The sequence below is a fragment of the Dreissena polymorpha genome, chromosome 15, assembly GCF_020536995.1.
Source record: "Dreissena polymorpha isolate Duluth1 chromosome 15, UMN_Dpol_1.0, whole genome shotgun sequence".
NCBI classification, from domain to species: domain Eukaryota; kingdom Metazoa; phylum Mollusca; class Bivalvia; order Myida; family Dreissenidae; genus Dreissena; species Dreissena polymorpha.
The window spans coordinates 24,631,015-24,652,423 of NC_068369.1; the positions used below are offsets into that span (position 1 = coordinate 24,631,015).

The following is a 21,409-nucleotide window of genomic DNA, read 5'->3' on the forward strand; positions in this document are numbered from 1 at the left end:
GTTTGTTTGCTCCAACTTTAACATTTTGCCATAACTTTTGCAATATTGAAGAAAGCAACTTCATATTTTGCATGCACGTGTATCTCATGGAGCTGCATATTTTGAGTGGTGAAAGGTCAATGTCAAGGTCAGTAGGGGACATCGTGTTTCTGACAAACACATATCTTGTTGATTTTATACTGATCAAAAATAATTTATAATATAGGCGTTTGATTTAATCAAAATTTTATGTAGATTTGTTTAATTTATTTTTCGCTTCGCCTAGTAGTTGTTGTCTTGCAGTTTTTTTACTGTTTTTTCCATATGATGTTTTATAGTAAAAATGTCACATGGGCTGCCCTGTTTTCAGGTATGGCCAACGGTGATTTCAACAAGCTGCAAGTGAATAACAACGCCATTAGCTCAAAAATCGAGACCCCCAATGTGAAGAAACGACATCGGCGGGTGAAAAGTGCCGGCATTAAAGATTCTGGTCAAGGAGATGGTAAGATTTTGTATTTATTTTACACTTTTTAGGTGGTTTCTGTGGAAATGATAGTGATTTTAAACTGGTAATTAATTGTTGTAAAAATAATGCTAATTTGATGTCTTAAATTATTATTCTCAAGAAAATTTCTGATATGACCCTTTAAAAATGTGAACAAACTGTGGTTTAAGCATAAAACATTTAAAAAAAGCATTGTAGATCTGTGTAAAATATAAATTTTAATTCAGTTTTGATCATTGGAAGTAAATATTTTTACTCTTGTCTGCACCTCTCAGAGAAATAGTTCTTTCTTTGATCACTAATAAATTAAATAAAAAATCTATCAAACCCAACAAGTATCCGCTACTTTGTCCTCCATTTTGTTGTTAAGTTCTTAAATGAATCGTGTGACAGCTGCATTTTTACATAGTGTTTATAAGTGCAGTAACTAAGGAAAGGATTCAGAGAAATTACTTGCTCCGTGAAATATATTTGACCTTATTTCAATATAAAATGATGACATGCGATTTTGCAACTGCCAGTTTCTGATGATCAGATGCTAAACTATTGATGAATATGATGGAATCATGATTATGCTAATATGGATGTGGGTGATGATTATGATCATGATGATGATGATTCTGTCTGATTCTGCTGTGTTCCCTGTTATTAGATGATGACTGTGAGTTTGTGATAGTGTCACTGTACAACAAACAGTGGCATTTTGAGGCAAATACCAGTGAAGTGAGTAATGGACCGTCAGTAGATGTTTTGTAGTGATCACTCAGAGCTGCTGCATGCTAATACTGTCTTTAGACTTAGAGTCCATGTTGATGTTCTTGGCATGAAACTTTCGTAAAAAGTCATCTGTGAATGTTATTGCAGTACATGGGATTTTGTCTGTTTTAAATCCGTTTATTATTCCTTGCCATGTTGAACTTCGTTACACCATGGCCATTGTGGGGAGTGTCATTAACTTTTAGCTGGAAGCCACAATCTGTATTAAACTTGGTCAGAATTTTTAACCCTTTGCATGCTGGGAAATTTGTCGTCTGCTAAAATGTCGTCTGCAGAATTTCTAAAATTAGCATTTTCTTCGATTTTTTTCAAAGAATATTCTCAGAATAGCAAACAGTTAGGATCATGATGAGACGCCACATTTTGTGGCGTCTCATTTGGATCCAAACTGTTTGCAAAGGCCTTCAAAATTCGGTTCCCGCACTGAAAGGGTTAATGTGTCAGTAAATATGCCAAGTTTGAAGCTGGGTCACATGCATCCACAACTAGTTCAATAGAAATGTATTTAATTACATTTAACTTTCTTTAGGACTACAAAAGAGTCAAATTACGTATCTAAGTGGTAAAGGGTTAACCCTTTCCCACTTAGATGCGTAGTTTGACGCATTTGTAGTCCATTAGAAAGTTAAAATTTAATTAAGGACCTGTCTTACTAGTTTCAAGTTTTAAAGGCTTCATTTCTAATCCTTAGATACTGATGAGCAGCATAAAGCGTAAAACCTGAACAGACTGCGAGTAACTCGCTGTTCTGGTTTTATGCTGGTTGCAAAAGCCATTTTCACTTTGCTTTGTATGAAAGAAAGGGGTTTTAGCAGAAATCATCCCAACATGTGCCTTGTATTTTTTTCTTACTCTTCACAGATGACATGCTTGTTGTTGACTTTGATTTGAGCTTTTAGATGACATGCTTGTTGTTGACTTTGATTTGAGCTTTTTAGTCTTATCAATGTCTGATGCCATATCATAAATATTGGTGACAAGGAATGGGAAGACACTTTTTTAGCTCGACTATTCTATATGAAATATATATAGTGGAGCTATCCTACTCACCCCGGCGTCGGCGTGAGCGTCTGCTTTAGCGTTAGCGTGCAAATGTTAAAGTTTTCATACTACCCAAATATTTTCTTTGTCCCTTGACATATTGCTTTCATATTTTGCATACTTGTTTACCAAAATGACCCCCAACCTATAAACAAGAGCAGACAACTCTATCAAGCATTTTGTCATAATTATGGCCCCTTTTCCACTTATAATATGCAGCTAATGTTTAAGTTTTCGTACTACCCCATTTATTTTCATTGTCCCTTGACATATTGCTTGCATATTTTGAATACTTGTTTACCAACATGATCCCAACCTATAAACAAGAGCAGACAACTCTATCAAGCATTTTGTCATAATTATTGCCCCTTTTTATACTTAGAATATGCATATTATTGATATATCTATGTTAAAGTTTGCGTACTATCCCAAATATTTCCTATATCCTTTGACATATTGCTTTTATAGTTGAGCGCGCTGTCCTCTGACAGCTCTTGTTGCTTCACACATTCAAAATACCTTTCATTGGGGACGATAAGGGAATATGGCTTTATTGAAATATTAATTCCACAAAGTGGGTTAAAGATTAAAAGACACAGCAATTGAAAATTATGTATTGATTAACAAAACAAGGTACAAAATATATCCTTATTTAAATTGTGTTTCTATTATGGCATCAGATATAAACACTTAACAATAGTGATTTTGTCTGTGCAACATGTAGTTGTTGTTGTTCTAGTGCTTTGTGCTTGCTCTTTAGATTTGGAGGGCTTCGAGTTTCATATCGTCTCTCTCTTCAATAAACAATGGCAGTTTGAGGCTACAAGCCCTGACGTAAGTCTTCTATTCAAACTAATTCAGCAGCGTTCTGGGAAAACAGGGCTTAATGCATGTGCATCCAGAGTCATCCCGAACACTGTATTATGTGAATTGGGAATAAGACATCAAACTGGGAATGGACATCATTTTGGTGATTTTTTCAAACAAAACTATTCATTTCATGATCTCCATATATTTTTGTAATATATTATCTATAATTTAAGCTTAATAAGAAATTTTCCATGACTTTTTCATTAACAGTGATTGAATTTGTATCATTTAAAGTGTATTTTTAAACCGTGTCCATGCGCGGATTGGACACAGTTTCATTTCATGAGGATTTTTTTTTTAATTAATAAAAAATCCAGTTTTGAAGTAAAATCAATTTAAATGATGCTATTATATATGCAAGTATATGTTTTAATTATAACTTGTAAAACTAGATAAATGCAACATATAAAACTGCATATTATGCACTTTTGATAAAACACAATTTATTCCCAAATTGATGTCTTATTCCCAATTCACATAATACAGTGTTTGACCCAGATTAACCTGTGCAGTCTGACTTGCAGTCTCACTTGTACTGTAAAATTTGCATTTATTGAATTTTTCCTGTAAATGAAGTCTCTTCTTAGAGAAAATACAGTTAAGGCGGGAAAGTGTCGTCCCTGTTTGGACTGCACATGCTAATCTGGGACAGCACTTTCATTAAGCCCAGTTTTCCCAAAATTGAGCTCAATTTGTGGCCTAGGGCCCTCAATGTGATCATGATTGAATTATGTACCAAAACTCTTTCAGTGCATGGGCTGCATTAAAAAGGGGCACACAACTGAATATATTTTGTGGCTACTCAGCCCTTATTTAATTTCACAATGTGGTTCCTGGTTGCTTTCTTTGTTAATTGGTAAACAGCTGCATGTCTATATTTTGCTATATTAGTAATGAACATGTGGGTAAAATGTTAAAAAATATCTTGGAAGAAGTGATTGAAATGGAATTACGTAAGATGAATGTCATAACGGAGGTGCAATGCTTACTTGTGTACTGTAAAATTTACATTTAAATGTTTTAAATACAGTCTATACTGGGGGACATATTGTTTTTGCCCTGTCTGTTTTTTGGTTTGTTGGTTTGCATCAAACTTTAACATTGGCCATAACTTTTGCAATATTGAAGATAGCAACTTGATATTTGGCATGCACGTGTATCTCATGGATCTGCAGATTTTGAGTGGTTAAAGGTCAAGGTCATCCTTCAAGGTCAAAGTGCAAACATATGGGGGGGACATAGTGTTTCACAAATCATTTCCGTGATTAGGAAATAACTTTTGAAAAAATAAACCATTGGAGTAATAAATAAGCATGTGTTCATAAGGTTACTTTAGCCCACTGGTGCTTATTGTGAGCTTCTGTGATAACCCTTTGTCTGTTGCTGGTGTGTGCTGTGTGTTGTCAACATGTACCTTGTGAACACTTTAGAGGCCATATTTATCTTCATAAATATCTCATATCTCATCTGAGATTGAAACTGGATCTTATAAGTCAAAACAAGGTCTCTGTTTAAAATGTAAGAACAAAATTGGAAACTTATTTTCCCCAATTATTATAAGCTTGTTCAGATTTTTATTTGTCAATATCTTGGTTAGGTTCAGAACAGGTTTCAGGTGTTGAAAAACATGACAACAAGGAGCTGTGCAGTTTTCTTTATATGCCTATAGTTATTACGGTCACTTGACCCAATTATACACTCTCGATAAAAAGTCTGATTTATTGCACCTCAGACCTGCAGTGTCAAAAACTTGCGAATAAAGGATTAAAGACGCGTGAAATAAATAAAGGTGGTCGAAAAATTTTAAAACTAAAAATCCCAAAACAATTTAAAGAGACTTGGCCTGTGATGTACATACTGATCAATAAAAGTGATAAAACTGATTATACAGGGGTGTGATTTCTAGGGATCGGGTTGTCTCAGGGTCATTTCTGAGAATCACGTTAATTCCTTTAAAAAGGGGAGAGGGTACGACCTATTACGCAGATGTATTTCAAAAGCCGCCCGAAATATCCGCGGCTTACGAAACCTCTCCGCATATTACACTGGTAGATTACTTAAAGAACAAACAAATCTCACCAAATCTTGGAGATTCAAACATAGGTGATTTTTTAAAATGGGAATGGTTAGAAACAACAGTGGATAAAAATCAGAAAGCAATACCACTTCTGAAACGATACGGAAGATCAACTGTCCTGGCAAGGCAAAGCGTTTTCTATGTGAACAAATCTTGAACTACGGATCCTGTGGTAAATTGTCGTTAGTTTAACACTGTGACAGTGTATACCGTATTTCAAAGGTAAAGACATTGAGAATAAAACAGTATTTGATACCTTTTAATTATGCTCAGCTGAGCCTCAACTTCCCTAAATTGTGCTAAGAAGCCAACCTATGGTATGCAGCCAGTTTGGGCATGTCCCTTCATTGGCTGCTTACCACAGGTTTTACTGTATTGGTTTTTATGACTCTTGTGCCAAGTTAGAAATTGGTTCTTGTCTCTTCAAAAACATAACCTCCATATGGTGGGGCAATTTTCCTTTTTTGCATTAATCAAACATTGGGAACGCTGTACAAATCTAATGTTTGCCCAATGTGCATGAATTTGCTTAGAACATTTGTTTTAATAATGTATATGCCTTGTTCTTCAATGGTTCTTAAAACAGCACAAAGAGCTTCTCAGAACAATTACAATCCTTCTGGTATTAGGTGAGCGACCCAAGGCTGTTGGTCAGCTTGTGTTTGCAACTTTTTACTGTGATAAATTAACTGTTAAACATATCTGGTGTCCCTTTGCATATTATATGATTGAATGATGCTTTAATTAAATTTATTTTGTTGAAATCCTATTGATTTTGCTTATTGTACTATTATCATTTACTGTTATTGAAATGAAAGGAAACATAAATTCTTGTAAATAATGATCATAATACACTGATGACTTGTTTGAGAAATGTATTACTTTATAATTGATATAAGTAATGACTTTCAGCTTTTTAATAATGGACAGTTGTTAAAAACAATTGGAAAATAACTTCTTGAAAGACAATATTTTTAGACCATTTAAAACTTCCCGACATTGCTGTCAATACAATTTAGCAATGTGATCTTTGTCATTTGAATTGGCCATAACAATTGTGTCTCCTTGCCCACTCCAGGAGAGAGATGAGTGGGTGAACTCAATAGAGCAGCAAATCCTTGCTAGTCTCCAAGGCAACGAGAGTAGCGGCAAGAAGCAGTCCACCACCGACCCTGCTGGCATCCTCGCCATCAGAAATACTCGTGGCAATAACGCATGTGCTGACTGTGGGGCCCCAGCCCCGGAGTGGGCCAGTCTCAACCTGGGGACCCTCATCTGTATAGAATGCTCAGGAATCCACCGCAACCTTGGCACCCACATCTCCAGGGTCAGATCCCTGGGACTAGACGAGTGGCCGTAAGTCTCTGAATCTCATCATAGTGCTTGTTTACAAAAAATGAACATTGCTCTGGGAAAACGGGGCTTAATGCCTGTGTGTTAAAGGGATCTTTTCACAGTTTGTTAAATTGACAAAATTGAAAAAAGTTGGTTCAGATTCGCAAATTTTCGTTTTAGTTATGATATTTGTGAGGAAACTGTATTACTGAACATTTACCATAGTCCAATATAGCCATTATATGTATCTTTTGACGATTTGAAAACCTAAAAAATATCAAGCGTAACACGAAAGATTGAATAGTTTGGAGAGTTCTGTTGTTGTCGTTTAAATTTACGAAACTACGAAGATTGTTTATATAACGTATAAAATACTTCAACTGTATATAACTGGCGGAATAGTCGAGAGGGCTTATGCGTTTTTACTTCAGACTAACTCCAGGACTCCGGGGGTCACTGGTTCGAGCCCAGGAACCGGCTACTTTTTTCCTTTTTTAAATTTTATTCTTGATTTTTTACTGGAGCTTTTAAGATCCAATGCTTACATTTATCAATATAAAGCATTTAATGACAAACTTCAAAATATGCCAAAATCTGTGAAAAGGCCCCTTTAAGTGCTGTCCCAGAATAGCTTGGTAAATCTCTGATTCAGGGTTGACATTTACTGGTATATGGAATTTTATGTTTAAAGGAAGTCTTGTAAACAACCATCTAGTCTAGGCGGAAAGTGTTGTCCCGATTAGCCTGTGCAGACTTCACAGGCTAATCTTGGATGACACTTGTACAAGCACTAAGCCATGTTTTCCCAGATAAGGCTAATATTTATTCACAAAAATCATCATTAATTAATCTTTCAGTATGTCATATTTTGATTTCATGAATGTAGTGATAAATGGTTGAATTATTTCATGTATCATTGTTTAAAAAAACATTATTAAACAAAATTATGGATTGTTTTTGTATAAAAGTTGCAAATCAAACATGACTAAAAGAAGGTTGCCTAATAATACTCAGATGTTATGTCACGATCTGCAAGAATGAAATTGAGCTGCACTCTTGAAACAATGTCCTTAGTGCATGTGCTTAAAGTATTTTGTGAGATTAGACAGTGCAATCCACACAGGATTATCAGGGACCACACTGCATTATGGAACTTTTCAGTTAAAGGAGGTTTCTCTTAAACAAAATTTCAATCTAGGTGGAAAGTTTCGTCCCCGATAAGCCTTTGCATAATTCACTACTATACTTTGTATAATCTGGGACAACACTTTACACAAATGTATTAAGTTCTGTTTTCCCAGACCGTGGTTCAATTATTCTGGACAAATTGTCATCCTATGTGTTCGCAAACTGAAATGCAAATGTAAAATCAAATTATTGGTATCTGTACCCTTTCCCACTCAGGAACAAAGTGAAAAAGGCTACTTGGAAACAGAACAAGAAACCGTCGGAGACGGGTGATGCTCCCCAAAGTTTTTTTTTGGCACAATATTGCACTATATATTCAGATAAAAGGAAACGCGTGGAGGGCACAGTAGTTGGGGGGACAAGAATTTTTTATAGAAAATTTCAAAGGGCCATAACTCTGTGAAAAATCATCCGACCAGAACCCGCTGATAATATGCACATCTCCTCTTGGTGGTGAAGCTTCCCATAAGGTTTCATTGAATTCCTGTCATTAGTTGCTGAGAAATAGCCCGGACAAAAATTGTGCACGCACGGAAGGACAGACGAAGCGGGGACTATATGCTCCCCTTAAAATAAATTTTGGGGTAGCATAATAAAACCAGACCAGCTAGCAAATGACTTGTAGACTGTTCAGGTTTTATGCTGTTTGCTGCTCATTTGTATGTTAAGTGTTGGAAATGAAGCCTTTAAAACTTTAATCTAGAAAAAAAAATTCTTTAGTTTAATTTGATTTTCTAAGGGTCTACAAAGCGTCAAAGTGCATAACTTGAGTGGTAAAGGGTAAAATGAGTGTATCTTCAGTGGTTAAGGGTGAAATGAGCATATCTTCAGTGGTAAAGGTTGAAATGAGTGTTGAGTTCTTGAGTTTAAAAGTGTATAATGACTGATCCTGTTATGCCCCTGTTTGTTTATTCTAGACTGGATCTGATCCATGTGATGACCTCCATAGGAAACTCTCTAGCCAACACTGTCTGGGAGTTCAACTGTAAAGGTCGCCTCAAGCCCAGCCACACTGCACCTAGGTAACCTTTACTTTGGAAATGAAGAAGGGACAAGTTAACAGTCTGTTGTCTAACCTTGAAATATATTGTGCTTCTATGTAATTCTAACTAGAGAACATTAATAACTTGTCTTAATAGGTGTTATGAAACTCCTGAACCGGAACAAAGCATGGACAAATAGATGTGTATGGGACAGAAATGTAGCAAATCGTGTAAAATTGAAATAATATTTGCACTATTTTGTATTGGTCAGCAAACCACTCTTTGTTGTTCTCATGCACCGTTATCAAACATCTTCAACTGTGTTTATATCCTTGTGATTTTATTGCTAAGCATCTGAACTCAAATAATTGTTTATCAGAGGGGGTATTCACGTGACAGACAAGATGGCAATGTCTATGCAGAGGCCCGTATTTTTCGTCGTTGTATACCCTTTATTACTTGTATTATTATTTTTAATTTGCTTACTTTCCAGTCATATTAGGAAGACAGTTACTGGCTTTTATTTCATAGTAATGTTCGCTCTATATCACGACTTTACTCGGTGCAAAATTTCTTAGCGGGATGACCTAATTAGAGCTCCACTCAGAAAATTTGCGGAGAGTAAAGTCGAGATATTAATCGAATTTAAATACGAAATAAACGCTTATCACCTTTTTACTGATATGACTGGAAAGTGAGCATCATTTAAACAATCAACAAGTAATAAAGGGTATAATACGGCGATAAATAACTGTTTCGGTATGGACGTCGCTATCTTGACTATCATGTGATTACCCCCTCTGTTTATTGACCAATAGACAATGATTTTAATAAATCTTAATCTCTCTGGTATAACTTGGCACAATTTTTACTCAAACAGTATGTTTGTACATTTTGTTTTTCAATATTATATTTATTACAAATAATGAAACTCCATGTTGCTTCAGAATTGTCAGAAAATTCAATTAATTATAAGGTTGATATAATAATTATGTTACTGTAAATTTGTTTATTTTTCAGGGAAGAAAAGGAGAAATGGATTCGAACTAAATACGAGACTAAAGATTTTTTACCTCCCCCTCCATATGTAGATATTCCCTTAAATCAGGTATGTTCAAGTGTTATTACACAGGATTGCATTTTAAATGCACAGTTTGCCAAATGATATAATATAGTTACATCTGTTATTACATATACATCACATCAGTCTACTCTACTACCATAGCTTCTTCAGTGTTTACATGGATGTATGTATGATGTCAAAATCATTATTTTGAAACTGAAGTCATTTTCTAAAGCAATGTCATGTATCAATGAATTTTCATAGTAGATATAGAGGTGATACACCTTTAAACCTTTCCCATTCAGAAGGAAAGTGAAAATTGCTGTATGCAGCCAGCATAAAATCAGAACAGCCTGCAAGTAACTCGTAGTCTGTTCAGGTTGTAAGCTGTTTGCTTCTCATCAGTATGGTAGGGTTTGTTTTAAAATTTGAATATTGTAAAGAAAGTCTAAAATTGAATTTAATTTTTCTTAGGGACTACAAACACGTAAAAATGCCTATCTGAGCATCATATACTAGTATCTATCATATAGTTGCCAACTAATGGGTTACCAAGGAGCTTGGCGGTCATTAATAGTATGTATAAGTGACTGAGAACAGACTTTGTGAGCTTTGATGTATAATGTGTTAAGATATATATGATGTTTCTGACAGCAACTGATAGATGCCTTGGTTCGTGAAGACATCCGGAACATCGTGTTGATTCTGGGCCACGCCTCCTCGGAGGACATCACGGCTCCCTACAGCAAGGATGATGGGCGCACTGCCCTCCACATCGCAGCTGCCCTGGGCAACGTGGTGTTTGTGCAGCTTCTGCTCTGGGTACGTGGTCACTGGCATAGGCAGGGGCTATGTTGCTGTTTTAGATCACAAAAATATTTGGCACTCTTATGCATATAAGTCATACAGCAACCTTGAAGGTTTGAGCTAGAGTTTCATAATAACATTGCATCTGAATGACGTTTATTTTTTTATGCCCCCGGATCAAACGATCGGGGGTATATTGTTTTTGGCCTGTCTGTTTGTCATTCTGTCCCAAAACTTTAAACTGGGTTAAAGTTTTGCGATAACTTTTGCAATATTGAAGATAGCAACTTCATATTCGGCATGCATGTGTATGTCATGGAGCTGCACATTTTGAGTGGTGAAAGGTCAAGGTCATCCTTCAAGATCAAAGTTCAAATATATGGCTTCAAAGCGGTGCAATAGGGGCATTGTGTTTCTGATAAACACATCTCTTTGTTGTATTGAAAAACAACATCAATTCATGCATGCCATTCGTCCGGGTTTTTCCTTGTTTCTTTTAATCTGTCCTAGGATAATATAATATAGTAGTATACCACAGTAGAGTTTAATCCATTTATCCATTGTTTGTCACACTTTCATGTACTTTACCAAATTAGGTTTTGGTATGAATATATCATTTTTGGAAACAATTATTTTGTATGTCAGTAAAAGTCATTTAAACGCAGACAAATACAAGTTGATTTTTTTACGTAAGTTAACGTTCACATCTGGCTGATTTTCAGACAATAGTTTGTACCAGTTACTGTCACAGTTGATTAAAATTAACCTGATGATTATATGGTTATAACAAGTGCTTGATGCTTGCACATTAGGCTATGATGTATGCAAGGGGAATAACCAATACTCGATTTGACTTAAAGAGGCAAATAGAGGCATATCCAACAATTTATTGTGTCACAGGCATGTTTACCACTGAAACGTTCTTTAATTCTTAAATGCACTTATAGTCAATATTGCCAGATTTGGTTTAAAAAATGTAAGTCATTTGTATTCATTATTGTTTTTAGGAATTAAAGACACCAGGTCAAATGTACCGGTCATTTAATTGAATTGATCTGATTTTCACTGAAAAAAACGATAAGGTTGACAGACCAGGTACATTGATCTTATCCGCATTCATTTGTCTTTCCAAACATTGTTGGTCAAGGTCCAGAGGACCACAGTTAATATTGAATAACAATGTTTGTGCCGCATAAAAAAAATGTCCGATTTTGGCCAAAAATAAAAGGAATTTATAAGAAGCTGCTATTTGTGCAAGTTGAGTGATCAAATGATCCCTTTGTATATAGATTTTTGAAAGGGCTATACAAAAAAATATGCATTAAATAAAGTTATGTTGTGTTTGTCATAGAAATATTTAAAGGGAATCAGCTGTTCTGTTTTTATGACTGTACAAAGATTACCTCTTGCATGGGTAAAAATCCTGTACAAATGTAGTGATAGCTTAACCCATTTATGCCTAGTGGACTATCCCATCCTTCTAAATTGGATCAATTTATTTCCAAAATTAGGGATGTCTAGTATGTTTATTTCAATCTTTAGAATATTTCTTACAGAAATTCCTTTAAGCAAACAGCCCAGACCCAGATGAGACGCTGCATCATGCGGCGTCTCATCTGGGTCTACGCTATTTGCCAAGGCCTTTTTTCTAGACGTTAGGCATAAATCAGTTTACTGCCATTTTGCAGCAAAACGCCAACGTGAAGGTGGTGGATCACGAAGGTCGGAATGCACTCTGGTACGCAAAGAGTTCAGCCTCACAGGAATGTGTGGAGTTGTTAATGAACAGTGGGTGCCCAGAGAACCCCACGTTACCACGGAGACGAGGCAGCTCTCACCAGGGGGGTAGCGGGAAGAATGACGTCTTCGAGAAACTACCCTCCAGCGTTATTTAGGCTTTCACAGTACTACTTCATGGTGTAACTTCTTTGGATTTAGGGTTTTAATTTTGTAATCACGGCTTCAAATAATATTTTAAGGTGTATCATGTAATTGATTTTAGAAGAACTTAAGATAAAATTCATCAGAGAATAAGGTGGTAATGTGAAATTTATGGACAAAGCTTGCTTGTTGTTTTTTTTAAGATAAGTGCTTTTTGTTTTACTTATGATGAATTTGTATCAAACACAAATTGACAAAATAGCTTACACAATTTAAACAGGTGCTTTGTTTCTTTACAAAGTGGTTACTATTGGTTAGTGACATTAAATGGTTGTGTCAGTATAGTGATGTATGGTAGGATGTACACATTGCTGGCTGTATTGGTATGGTAGCTGGTATCATTTTGGCATAAACATGGTTCTGGGCTGCCCAGTTGAGCTGCGTGGGTTTCAACTATTTTTGTTTGAAAAAACTAAATTCATGTATAACAAATCTGAAACAAAAGTACACGTGATTTTCTTATGGCAGTACAAATGTTCAAGCGTTCAGTATACCAGTACACAAAACTATCGCCATGTTCTCAAATATAAAATCAGTTGCCATCATACATCAAGCAGTTTGTATATGTGCCAATACAAGTCTTTTAGAATTCTGTTTGTACAGGTTGTAGATAGAGTTTTTAGATACAATGTTTATGTAGTGTTTACATTGTCGTTTTGTTTCCTAGATAATATTCATGTGTTTATACAGACAATATCAACTTATGTGCAATAACATATAAATATCTTTTAATCATATTTTCACTGGCCATATTGGTAAAGTTCACAGATTTTATTTGATGAATACAGCAATTAGGAGGGTCTTCACTGTCATGCTTGTCACAGAAATGAAATCACTGATGTTTAGCTCGGCTGTTTTTGGAGAAAACCCGAGGTATTGTCATGGCCAGCTCGTCGTCCGGCGTCTGAAGTCAGCCGTGATAAAACCTTAACATTGGCTCTAAAATTAAAGTGCTTCCACCTAAAACTTTGAAACTTCATATGTAGATGCACCTTGATGAGTTCTACACGCCACACCCATTTTGGCTCACTAGGTGAAAGGTCAAGGTCACTGTTTACTTATTTTGTTATCATTTATTCAAAACTGCATCCGCAGCCGAGCGTTGGCAACCGTTATGCGGTGCTCTTGTTCACTCATCATTTCTGTACTTTCAAACTTGTCGAAGCTATTTTTTTAAGTGTGTAAAGATACCCAGCAAAAAATGTATATTTCTGTGTCATTCTTCAGAATCACACTTTCACAGTGGTTTGATGATTGTGTTCACTTTGTTTGCAGTATATGTACATTATAGTATCAGCTTTTAATTGTTAACAATATGTTTTCTACACTGTAATCTTAACTCGACACATTTTATAAAAGTAAGTAAATAGATTTTTTTAACTAAAAATCTGTGTCTTCTGAGAAGCATAACTTATGTACCTGACCACATGGACATTCTGCACAGGCTAATAAGGGACGACACTTTTATGGTATTTTTCGTTAAATGAAAGTCTCTGCATATCAGAACGCCAGTTTATACGGACCATGTTGTCCCTTACATATGTTATAATGACACTTTAACCCTTTCCCACTTAGAAGAACAGTGAAAAGGCTATGTGCAAACAAAATAAAACCACAACAGCCTGCGAGTTACTCGTAGTCTATTCAGGTTTTATGTTGTTTGCTGCGCATCAGTAATTTATGGTTGGAAATGAAGCCTTTAAAACGTGAATCTGGTAAGAAAGGTCTTTAATTAAACATAACTTTCTAAGGGACAAAAAATGCGTGAAAATACATATCTAAGTGGTAAAGGGTAAAGCACATGTATTAAAGCTCGTTTGCTCTGAGCAAGTCTCGTACTTATGTCTTATTGCAAGATTGAGTTTCATCGCTAACTACAGTTCTGGCACTATATGTATACTGTTCCAGGACCAATAGCCGTAAAACTTGTATTACTAATGACTTTGAGTTGACAATTAAGCATTCAATTTGTTAGAGAAAATCTACAGGTGGAAGGCCTGCCGCAGGTCCAGCATTTCTTCCGTATATTTTAAACAAACAATGCATCATTAATCCTCATAATTAAATTATCAGTTATTTCTTATCAAAATAAATGTTGTTTTCTCATTTTTCCGATAAGTGGGTACTTATTTGCATAAGCTAATCCTATCAAAATGAATCAATTTTCAGTCTACAAGTATTAAATATATTCAGTTTACAAGTATTAAATAGATGATTTCACAATAAATTAAATCTTAGTTTATTGGTCATCTGACGTTAATCAAATTGAAAGAAGAAATAATGCCCTCCATTCAATTGTTGCTTTAATTTGTAAAAATGAGAATCGAGCAATAGATATTAATGCTGAAATGCAGTTATTTGTCCTTGAACAGTAATTATCTAATATATACATGTGCTCAGTTTATGAAATTATTATATATTTATTAAATTGTACATACAATTGTACAAGGTTTATGTCAGCAATATTTCAGCTTGTTTATTGCATTCTTGGATGTGCACCTTTTTAACTACAGACCATGAGCTGGTCTTTAGGAAAACCAGGGTTAGTGCATCCATGTAAAGTGTCATCTCAGATTAGTCTCTACAGTTTGCACACGCTAATACTGGACGATACTTTATGCACATACATTAACCCTTACAGTGCTGGAACAGAATTTTAAAGGCCTTTGCAAACAGTTTGGATCCAGATGAGGATCCAAACTGTTAGCTATTCTGATAGTATTCTTTGAAAAAAATCGAAGAAAATGCTAATTTTAGAAATTCAGCAGTCGACATTTTAGCAGATGACAAATTACCCAGCATGCAAAGGGTTAAGCCAGGTTTTCACAGAGTGTAGAGGATACTGATGCTGTAGAAGGAAACTTATATCAGCATAAATGTACCAATTTTATTAGCGAGGCTGTTTTCGAAGAAAACCCGAGGTATTGTCATAGCCTCTCGTCGTCAGCCGTCCGCCGGCGTCGTGCTTAAACCTTGACATTGGCTCTATAATCAAAGTGCTTCCACCTACAACTTTGAAACTTCATATGTAGATGCAACTTGATGAGTTCTACACGCCACACCCATTTTGGGTCACTAGATCAAAGGTCAAGGTCACTGTGACCTCTAAAAAAAAAAATTCTGACAAGCTTTCGCAGCCGAGCGTGGCACCCATTATGCGGTGCTCTTGTTACATACAATGTAGTTTTGTGCTCAATAATTGATACACAAGTTGCTTAAGCCTATCTCTGTTTTGCTGTGTACTTCACATGTGCTTAACTTCTCGACCATCAAACATAACGGGTAAATGTGGGTTGATTTTAATTTCACAAATAAGGAAGGTCTTTTTTCAAAAGTTAGCAATATTTGTCATTATTAAAAATTCCAAGAATCATGATTTTTTTTAAGCAAAGGCCAGTGTGTAAATATGTGCATGGTTTTAAAAAAGTGAAGTTTTATTTGTAGAATTGTGTAAATGCGAATGTAAAATAGAATACAATATTAAATAAATCAGGTTGTTAAACTGGGGTCTGGTTGACAATGTCATATTGTTTACCAAGTACCATTTCTTTAATGGAATGTCTGTTTGTATCTAGTCGTAATTTCTGAAATCCATTATTGATTCATGCTTTTTTTTTAGGAAATTTTTATTTTATTAATTGTTTATTTCAATTTGTATCCAACATTACTTGAGTGAGCATCATTTGGAATACTGATAAAATAAATTTCAATAATTAAGGTTTGTGTTACTGTAGAATAAAATGGCAAAATTTTGAGAAATGTGTACATTTTATCAGCGCCTTAGGCAGTCTAAGGAGATTGCAATTATTTTTTAATCGGGTTAAAGAATCTCAAAATGCATTATTCAGAAATCTGTATGCAGACTTGTAGCATTGTAACATACGAGTCAAAGTTGTGTTGTACTTTGTGACAGCTTTCATGCATTTAAAATATACAGCTTGTTTCTTGCCCCTCTGAAATAGTTCAATATTTCTAATTTGAGCCCATTTAATATCGTTTTATTTATCAGTAATGCATTTTGAATGAATTTTTTTTGTAAGTAAATTAAGCAATTCTTTGTTATACCCATATAGTTTGTGTTATAATATCTGTCAACAAAAGTTTGATCATTTAGGCAGTATCAAGTTGTACATAGGTCAAAGCTGTGCAATACTCTAACCCAGGTTTTGCTGTATTGATTTTAAACTCCTTATGTATTTTAATGGGTTTACTCTCTTCAGACATCTGCAATCACTGCAGTCTTGTTTTTAATTACAAACAAATTCTACAATGCTCTTATGAGTGAAAACAGTACACTGCTTAACATACAGAATCCATGGGCAATTATTTTGCCTTAGCCCCTTAGCTTAAAGTGCAGGAAATTTTGGGTACTTTTGTTACCTTCTAGTTTGGAATTTTATAGGCTATTGATCCTGTCTTTAATTGACCAGTGTTGTCCCACAAATATACTTAAGCGTAACTGTAACCACCATTATTTATATTTCTGTGTAATATACAAAGTTTATTGTGACCTTAGGTGTTTAATATGTATTATGTCTGATATTGTTATATGTATAACGATGCAGCTCTCAATTAAAAACAAAAATACTACTGGTTTGTTGTATTTTATTTTATTTTGCATTTTAAGCTCCACTGGCCAGAGGCCAGCGGGGCTAATGTCATGGTACTGTGTCCGTCGTGCGTGCGTGCATCCGTGCGTTAACTTTTTCTTTGAACATCTTCTTCTCCTAAACTAGTGGTCCAATTCTGATGAAATTTCTCAGGAATGTTCCTGGGGTGAACCTGTTCCAAATTTGTTCAAATTATGCCCCTGGGGTCAAATTTGACCCTGCCCCAGGGAGTCAAAAATTGAAAATTTGCTTATATAAGGCCTATTTTGTATAAATTTTAAAAATCTTCTCGTCCATAACCATTGGGCCTAGGGCTACCATATTTGGTATGTAGTGACATCTAATAGTCCTCTTCCAAGTGTCTTCAAAGTATGCCCCTTGGTCAAATTTAACCCTGCCCTGGAGGGTCAAAAAATCGAAAATTTGCTTATATAAGGCCTATTTTGTAAAAACTTTAAAAATTCTCTTGTCCATAACCATTGGGCTACCAAATTTGGTATGTAGTGACATCTTATAGTCTTTTACCAAGTTTCTTCAAAATATGCCCCTGGGGGTCAAATTTGACCCTGCCCCGGGGGGTTAAAAGATTGAAAATTTGCTTATATAAGGCCTATTTTGTGAAAACTTTAAAAATCTTTTTTCCATAACCATTGGGCCTAGGGCTACCAAATTTTGTATGTAGTGACATCTTATAGTCCTCTACCAAGATCCTTCAAATTATGCCCCTGGGGTCAAATTTGACCCTGCCCTGGGGGTCAAACAATTGAAAATTTGCTTATATACGGCCTACTTTTGTGAAAACTTTTAAAATCTTCTCGTCCATAACCATTGGGCCTCGGGCTACCAAATTTAGTATGTAGTGATATCTTATAGTCCTCTACCAAGTTTCTTTAAATTATGCCCCAGGGGTAAAATTTGACCCTTCCCCGGGGGGTCAAACAATTGAAAATTTGCTTATATACGGCCGGTTTTGTGCAAACTTTAAAAATCTTGTCCATAACCGTATGGCATAAGGCTACCAAGTTTGGTATGTAATGACATCTAATAGTCCTCTACCAAGTTTGTTCAAATTAAGCCCCTGGGATCAAATTTGACCGTTCCCCAGGGGTCACAAAATTGAACATATGCTTATTTGGGCCCATTTTGTGCAAACTTTAAAAATCTTTTTGTCCATAACTATTGGGCCTATTTCTACCAAATTCGGTATGTAGTGACATCTAATAGGTCTCTACTTAGTTTGTTCAAATTATGCCCCTGGCGACAAATTTGACCCTGCCCCGGGGGTCACAAAAATGAACATAATTATGCTTTAAAAAGGCCTATTTTGTGCAAACTTAAAAAATCTTCTTGTTCATAATTATAGAGCCTAGGGCTACTAAATTTGGTATGTAGTGATATCTAATAGTCGCAATTTGTTCATGACTCGCAGATGACCCCTTTTGATTTTCAGGTCACTAGGTCAAAGGTTAAGGTCACGGTGACCCGAAATAGTAAAATGGTTTCCGGATGATAACTCAAGAACGCTTATGCCTAGGATCATGAAACTTCATAGGTACATTGATCATGACTGGCAGATGACCCCTATTGATTTTCAGGTCACTAGGTAAAGGTCACAGTGACCCGAAATAGTAAAATGGTTTCCGGATGATAACTCAAGAACGCTAATGCCTAGGATCATGAAACTTCATAGGTACATTGATCATGACTCGCAGATGACCCCTATTGATTTTCAGGTCACTAGGTCAAAGGTCAAGGTGACCCAAAATATTAAAATGGTTTCTGGATGATAACTCAAGAACGCTTATGCCTAGGATCATGAAACTTCATAGGTACATTGATCATGAGTCGCAGATGACCCCTATTGATTTTCAGGTCACTAGGTCAAAGGTCAAGGTCACGGTGACTCAACTAAGAAAAATTGTTTCTGGATGATAACTCAAGAAGGCTTACACCTAGGATCATGAAACTTAATAGGTGCATTGATCATGACCCACAGATGACCCCTATTGACGTTCAGGTCAAAGGTCAAGGTCACAGTGACCTTACACAGTAAAATGGTTTCCGGATGACAAGTCAAGAAAGCTTATACGCCTAGGATCATGAAACTTCATAGGTACATTTATCATGACTCGCAGATGACCCCTATTGATTTTCAGGTCACTAGGTAAAGGTCAATGCCATGAAACGTATTCACATTAATTGTAATTGCCATTACAACTGACAGCCCATATGGGGGGCATGTATGTTTTACAAACAGCCCTTGTTATATTTTGAGATGATTCTTTACAAGAAAGATGCTACTATTGTATTTGTTATAAATGTGTAAAAGGCTCTTAAGAAGGAACCAGAGATTATTAACCCTTTACCAAACACTAACAGAATTTTACAGGTTTGTAGCTGATGAATTTGTAAATAATTGTGATAAAAGGAGAAATTGCCCAAGATGAGGGATAGAAAGAGAAAGTCACATGCTTGAGCACATTTCAACCCATGCGCATTGCACGTTTTTTTCGCATAAAAAAGCAGTGGAGGGATACAGGGCCATCATGGTTATGGCCCTCTTGTGTTAAATATTAAGAGTGTGTTCCCCATTATTTCATCTCTTCAGCTATTTGCGGTGTTGGTATGCCATGAGATCTGTGTGGCATTGAGGATATTATGTTGTCCATCTATCCATAGAAAAATACTGGATTTGATGCCCACTCGGGTGATCTCTTAAATACTGGTTTTACCCAGGTAACAGACTCGAGTATCAGTGATTGCTTTTGAGCTAAACTAATAAGCATTAAACTTCTGAGAAATACACAGCAATACCTGTAAAACAATTCATAATACGAGTCGCGTTCTGAGAAAACTGGTCTGAATGCATGTGCGTAAAGTGTCGTCCCAGATTAGCCTGTGCAGTCCACAACAAAAAATGTCACAAAAGCGGAAAGTGTCCCTGATTAGCATCTGGGACGACACTTTACGCACATGCATTATGCCCAGTTTTCTCAGAACATGACTCATATGACCTAAAACCTTGCTTCCTTTTTAGCTCACCTGAGCACAGAGTACTCAATCGTGATTACATTGGTGCAGCCGGTAAGTTATCAACTTTTTGTTCATAGTTGATACCACTCCAGAGGTCACATTTTGATCCCATTCTTGATGAAACTTGGTTAGAATGTTTATCTGGACAAAATCTCGGCAGAGTTTAAATGTGGGTCACATCACTCTTATAATTATACCCCCATTACCATTGGTAATGGGGGCTATATAGGAGTCACTTGGTCGGTCTGTCCCAAAAATTTAATGCGATCTTCACCAAACTTGGTCACAAGTTGTATCTAGATGATGTCGAGGTCAAGTTTGAATACGAGTCATGCAGGGTAAAAAACTAGGTCACGGGTGCGTTTATGTCCTTAATCGTTGGATTTAAAAATGACTTGGTTGATTTGAATATCATGGAACGATGTGTCATGCGAAATAAGTACATCGATATCGTCAAACTTGGGAGTTCAAAGGTCAAAATGACCATAAATAAGATTGTCCGGGCCATAACTTTGTCATTTATTGTGAGACTTTAAAATCATTTGGCACATTGGTTTACCATCATTGGACGGTGTGTCATGCAAAAGAATAAGGTCAAAATCTCTTAGGTCATAGTCACACTTTCAGTTCAAAAGTAAACAAGAGCACCGCCTTGCGGGTGCAGACCGCTCATCTATTTTCTTTTTAAAGGTGAAAGTACTCTCATTTTCAATCACAAAGGAGGGAGGGGTGGAGTAAAGAGGGATGTATAGTGTGTAGGTGTGGACATTTATTACATTATCTTCCAAAAATTGGGGGGGGGGGGGTTTGGATTCTTGGGTGCGATGGTTGGACGGTATTTCAAACATAAAATAATAAAAATAAATATTATAAAAATTTGTGTTTTTTAACCGTTTAAAAAAAAAATAATTGGGGGGTGGGGTGGTGGGGAGGGGTATAGTGTGAGGGTGTGGTGGTCATATGTGAGATGATATTAAAAAAAAAAAATTAGGGGGGAGGGGTGGAGAGACGGAGTGCACGGGGAATGGTTTGGGTGGAGTCTATTGTGGTATGTCAGGTAAGAGTAGTTTTGTCAAAGTATCAATCAAATCTAATCATAAATAAAGAAGTTATGGCAATTTTAGCAAAATTTAATAATTTGACCTTGAGTCAAGGTCATTCAAAGGTCAAGGTAAAATTCAACTTGCCAGGTACAGT

At 35.9% G+C, this 21,409-nt stretch overlaps 1 protein-coding gene across 13 annotated transcripts in view; it reads left to right on the forward strand.

Moving 5' to 3' along the window:
• LOC127859483 (arf-GAP with GTPase, ANK repeat and PH domain-containing protein 1-like) overlaps positions 1 to 17,159 on the forward strand; it is a 119,291-nt gene extending 102,132 nt beyond the window's left edge. For 11 of the 13 annotated variants that reach the window (XM_052396940.1, XM_052396936.1, XM_052396939.1 and 8 more), the window contains 7 exons: positions 350 to 484; positions 3,066 to 3,139; positions 6,331 to 6,608; positions 8,693 to 8,797; positions 9,779 to 9,866; positions 10,476 to 10,643; positions 12,317 to 17,159. In XM_052396940.1, the coding sequence (XP_052252900.1) occupies positions 350 to 484; positions 3,066 to 3,139; positions 6,331 to 6,608; positions 8,693 to 8,797; positions 9,779 to 9,866; positions 10,476 to 10,643; positions 12,317 to 12,523 (1,055 nt within the window). In that variant the 3' untranslated portion in view covers positions 12,524 to 17,159. Of the gene's footprint in view, positions 1 to 349; positions 485 to 1,139; positions 1,211 to 3,065; positions 3,140 to 6,330; positions 6,609 to 8,692; positions 8,798 to 9,778; positions 9,867 to 10,475; positions 10,644 to 12,316 lie in introns of all 13 variants that reach the window. The other 2 variants (XM_052396935.1, XM_052396949.1) reach the window with 1 other exon arrangement.
• The last annotated feature ends 4,250 nt before the right edge of the window (positions 17,160 to 21,409 follow it).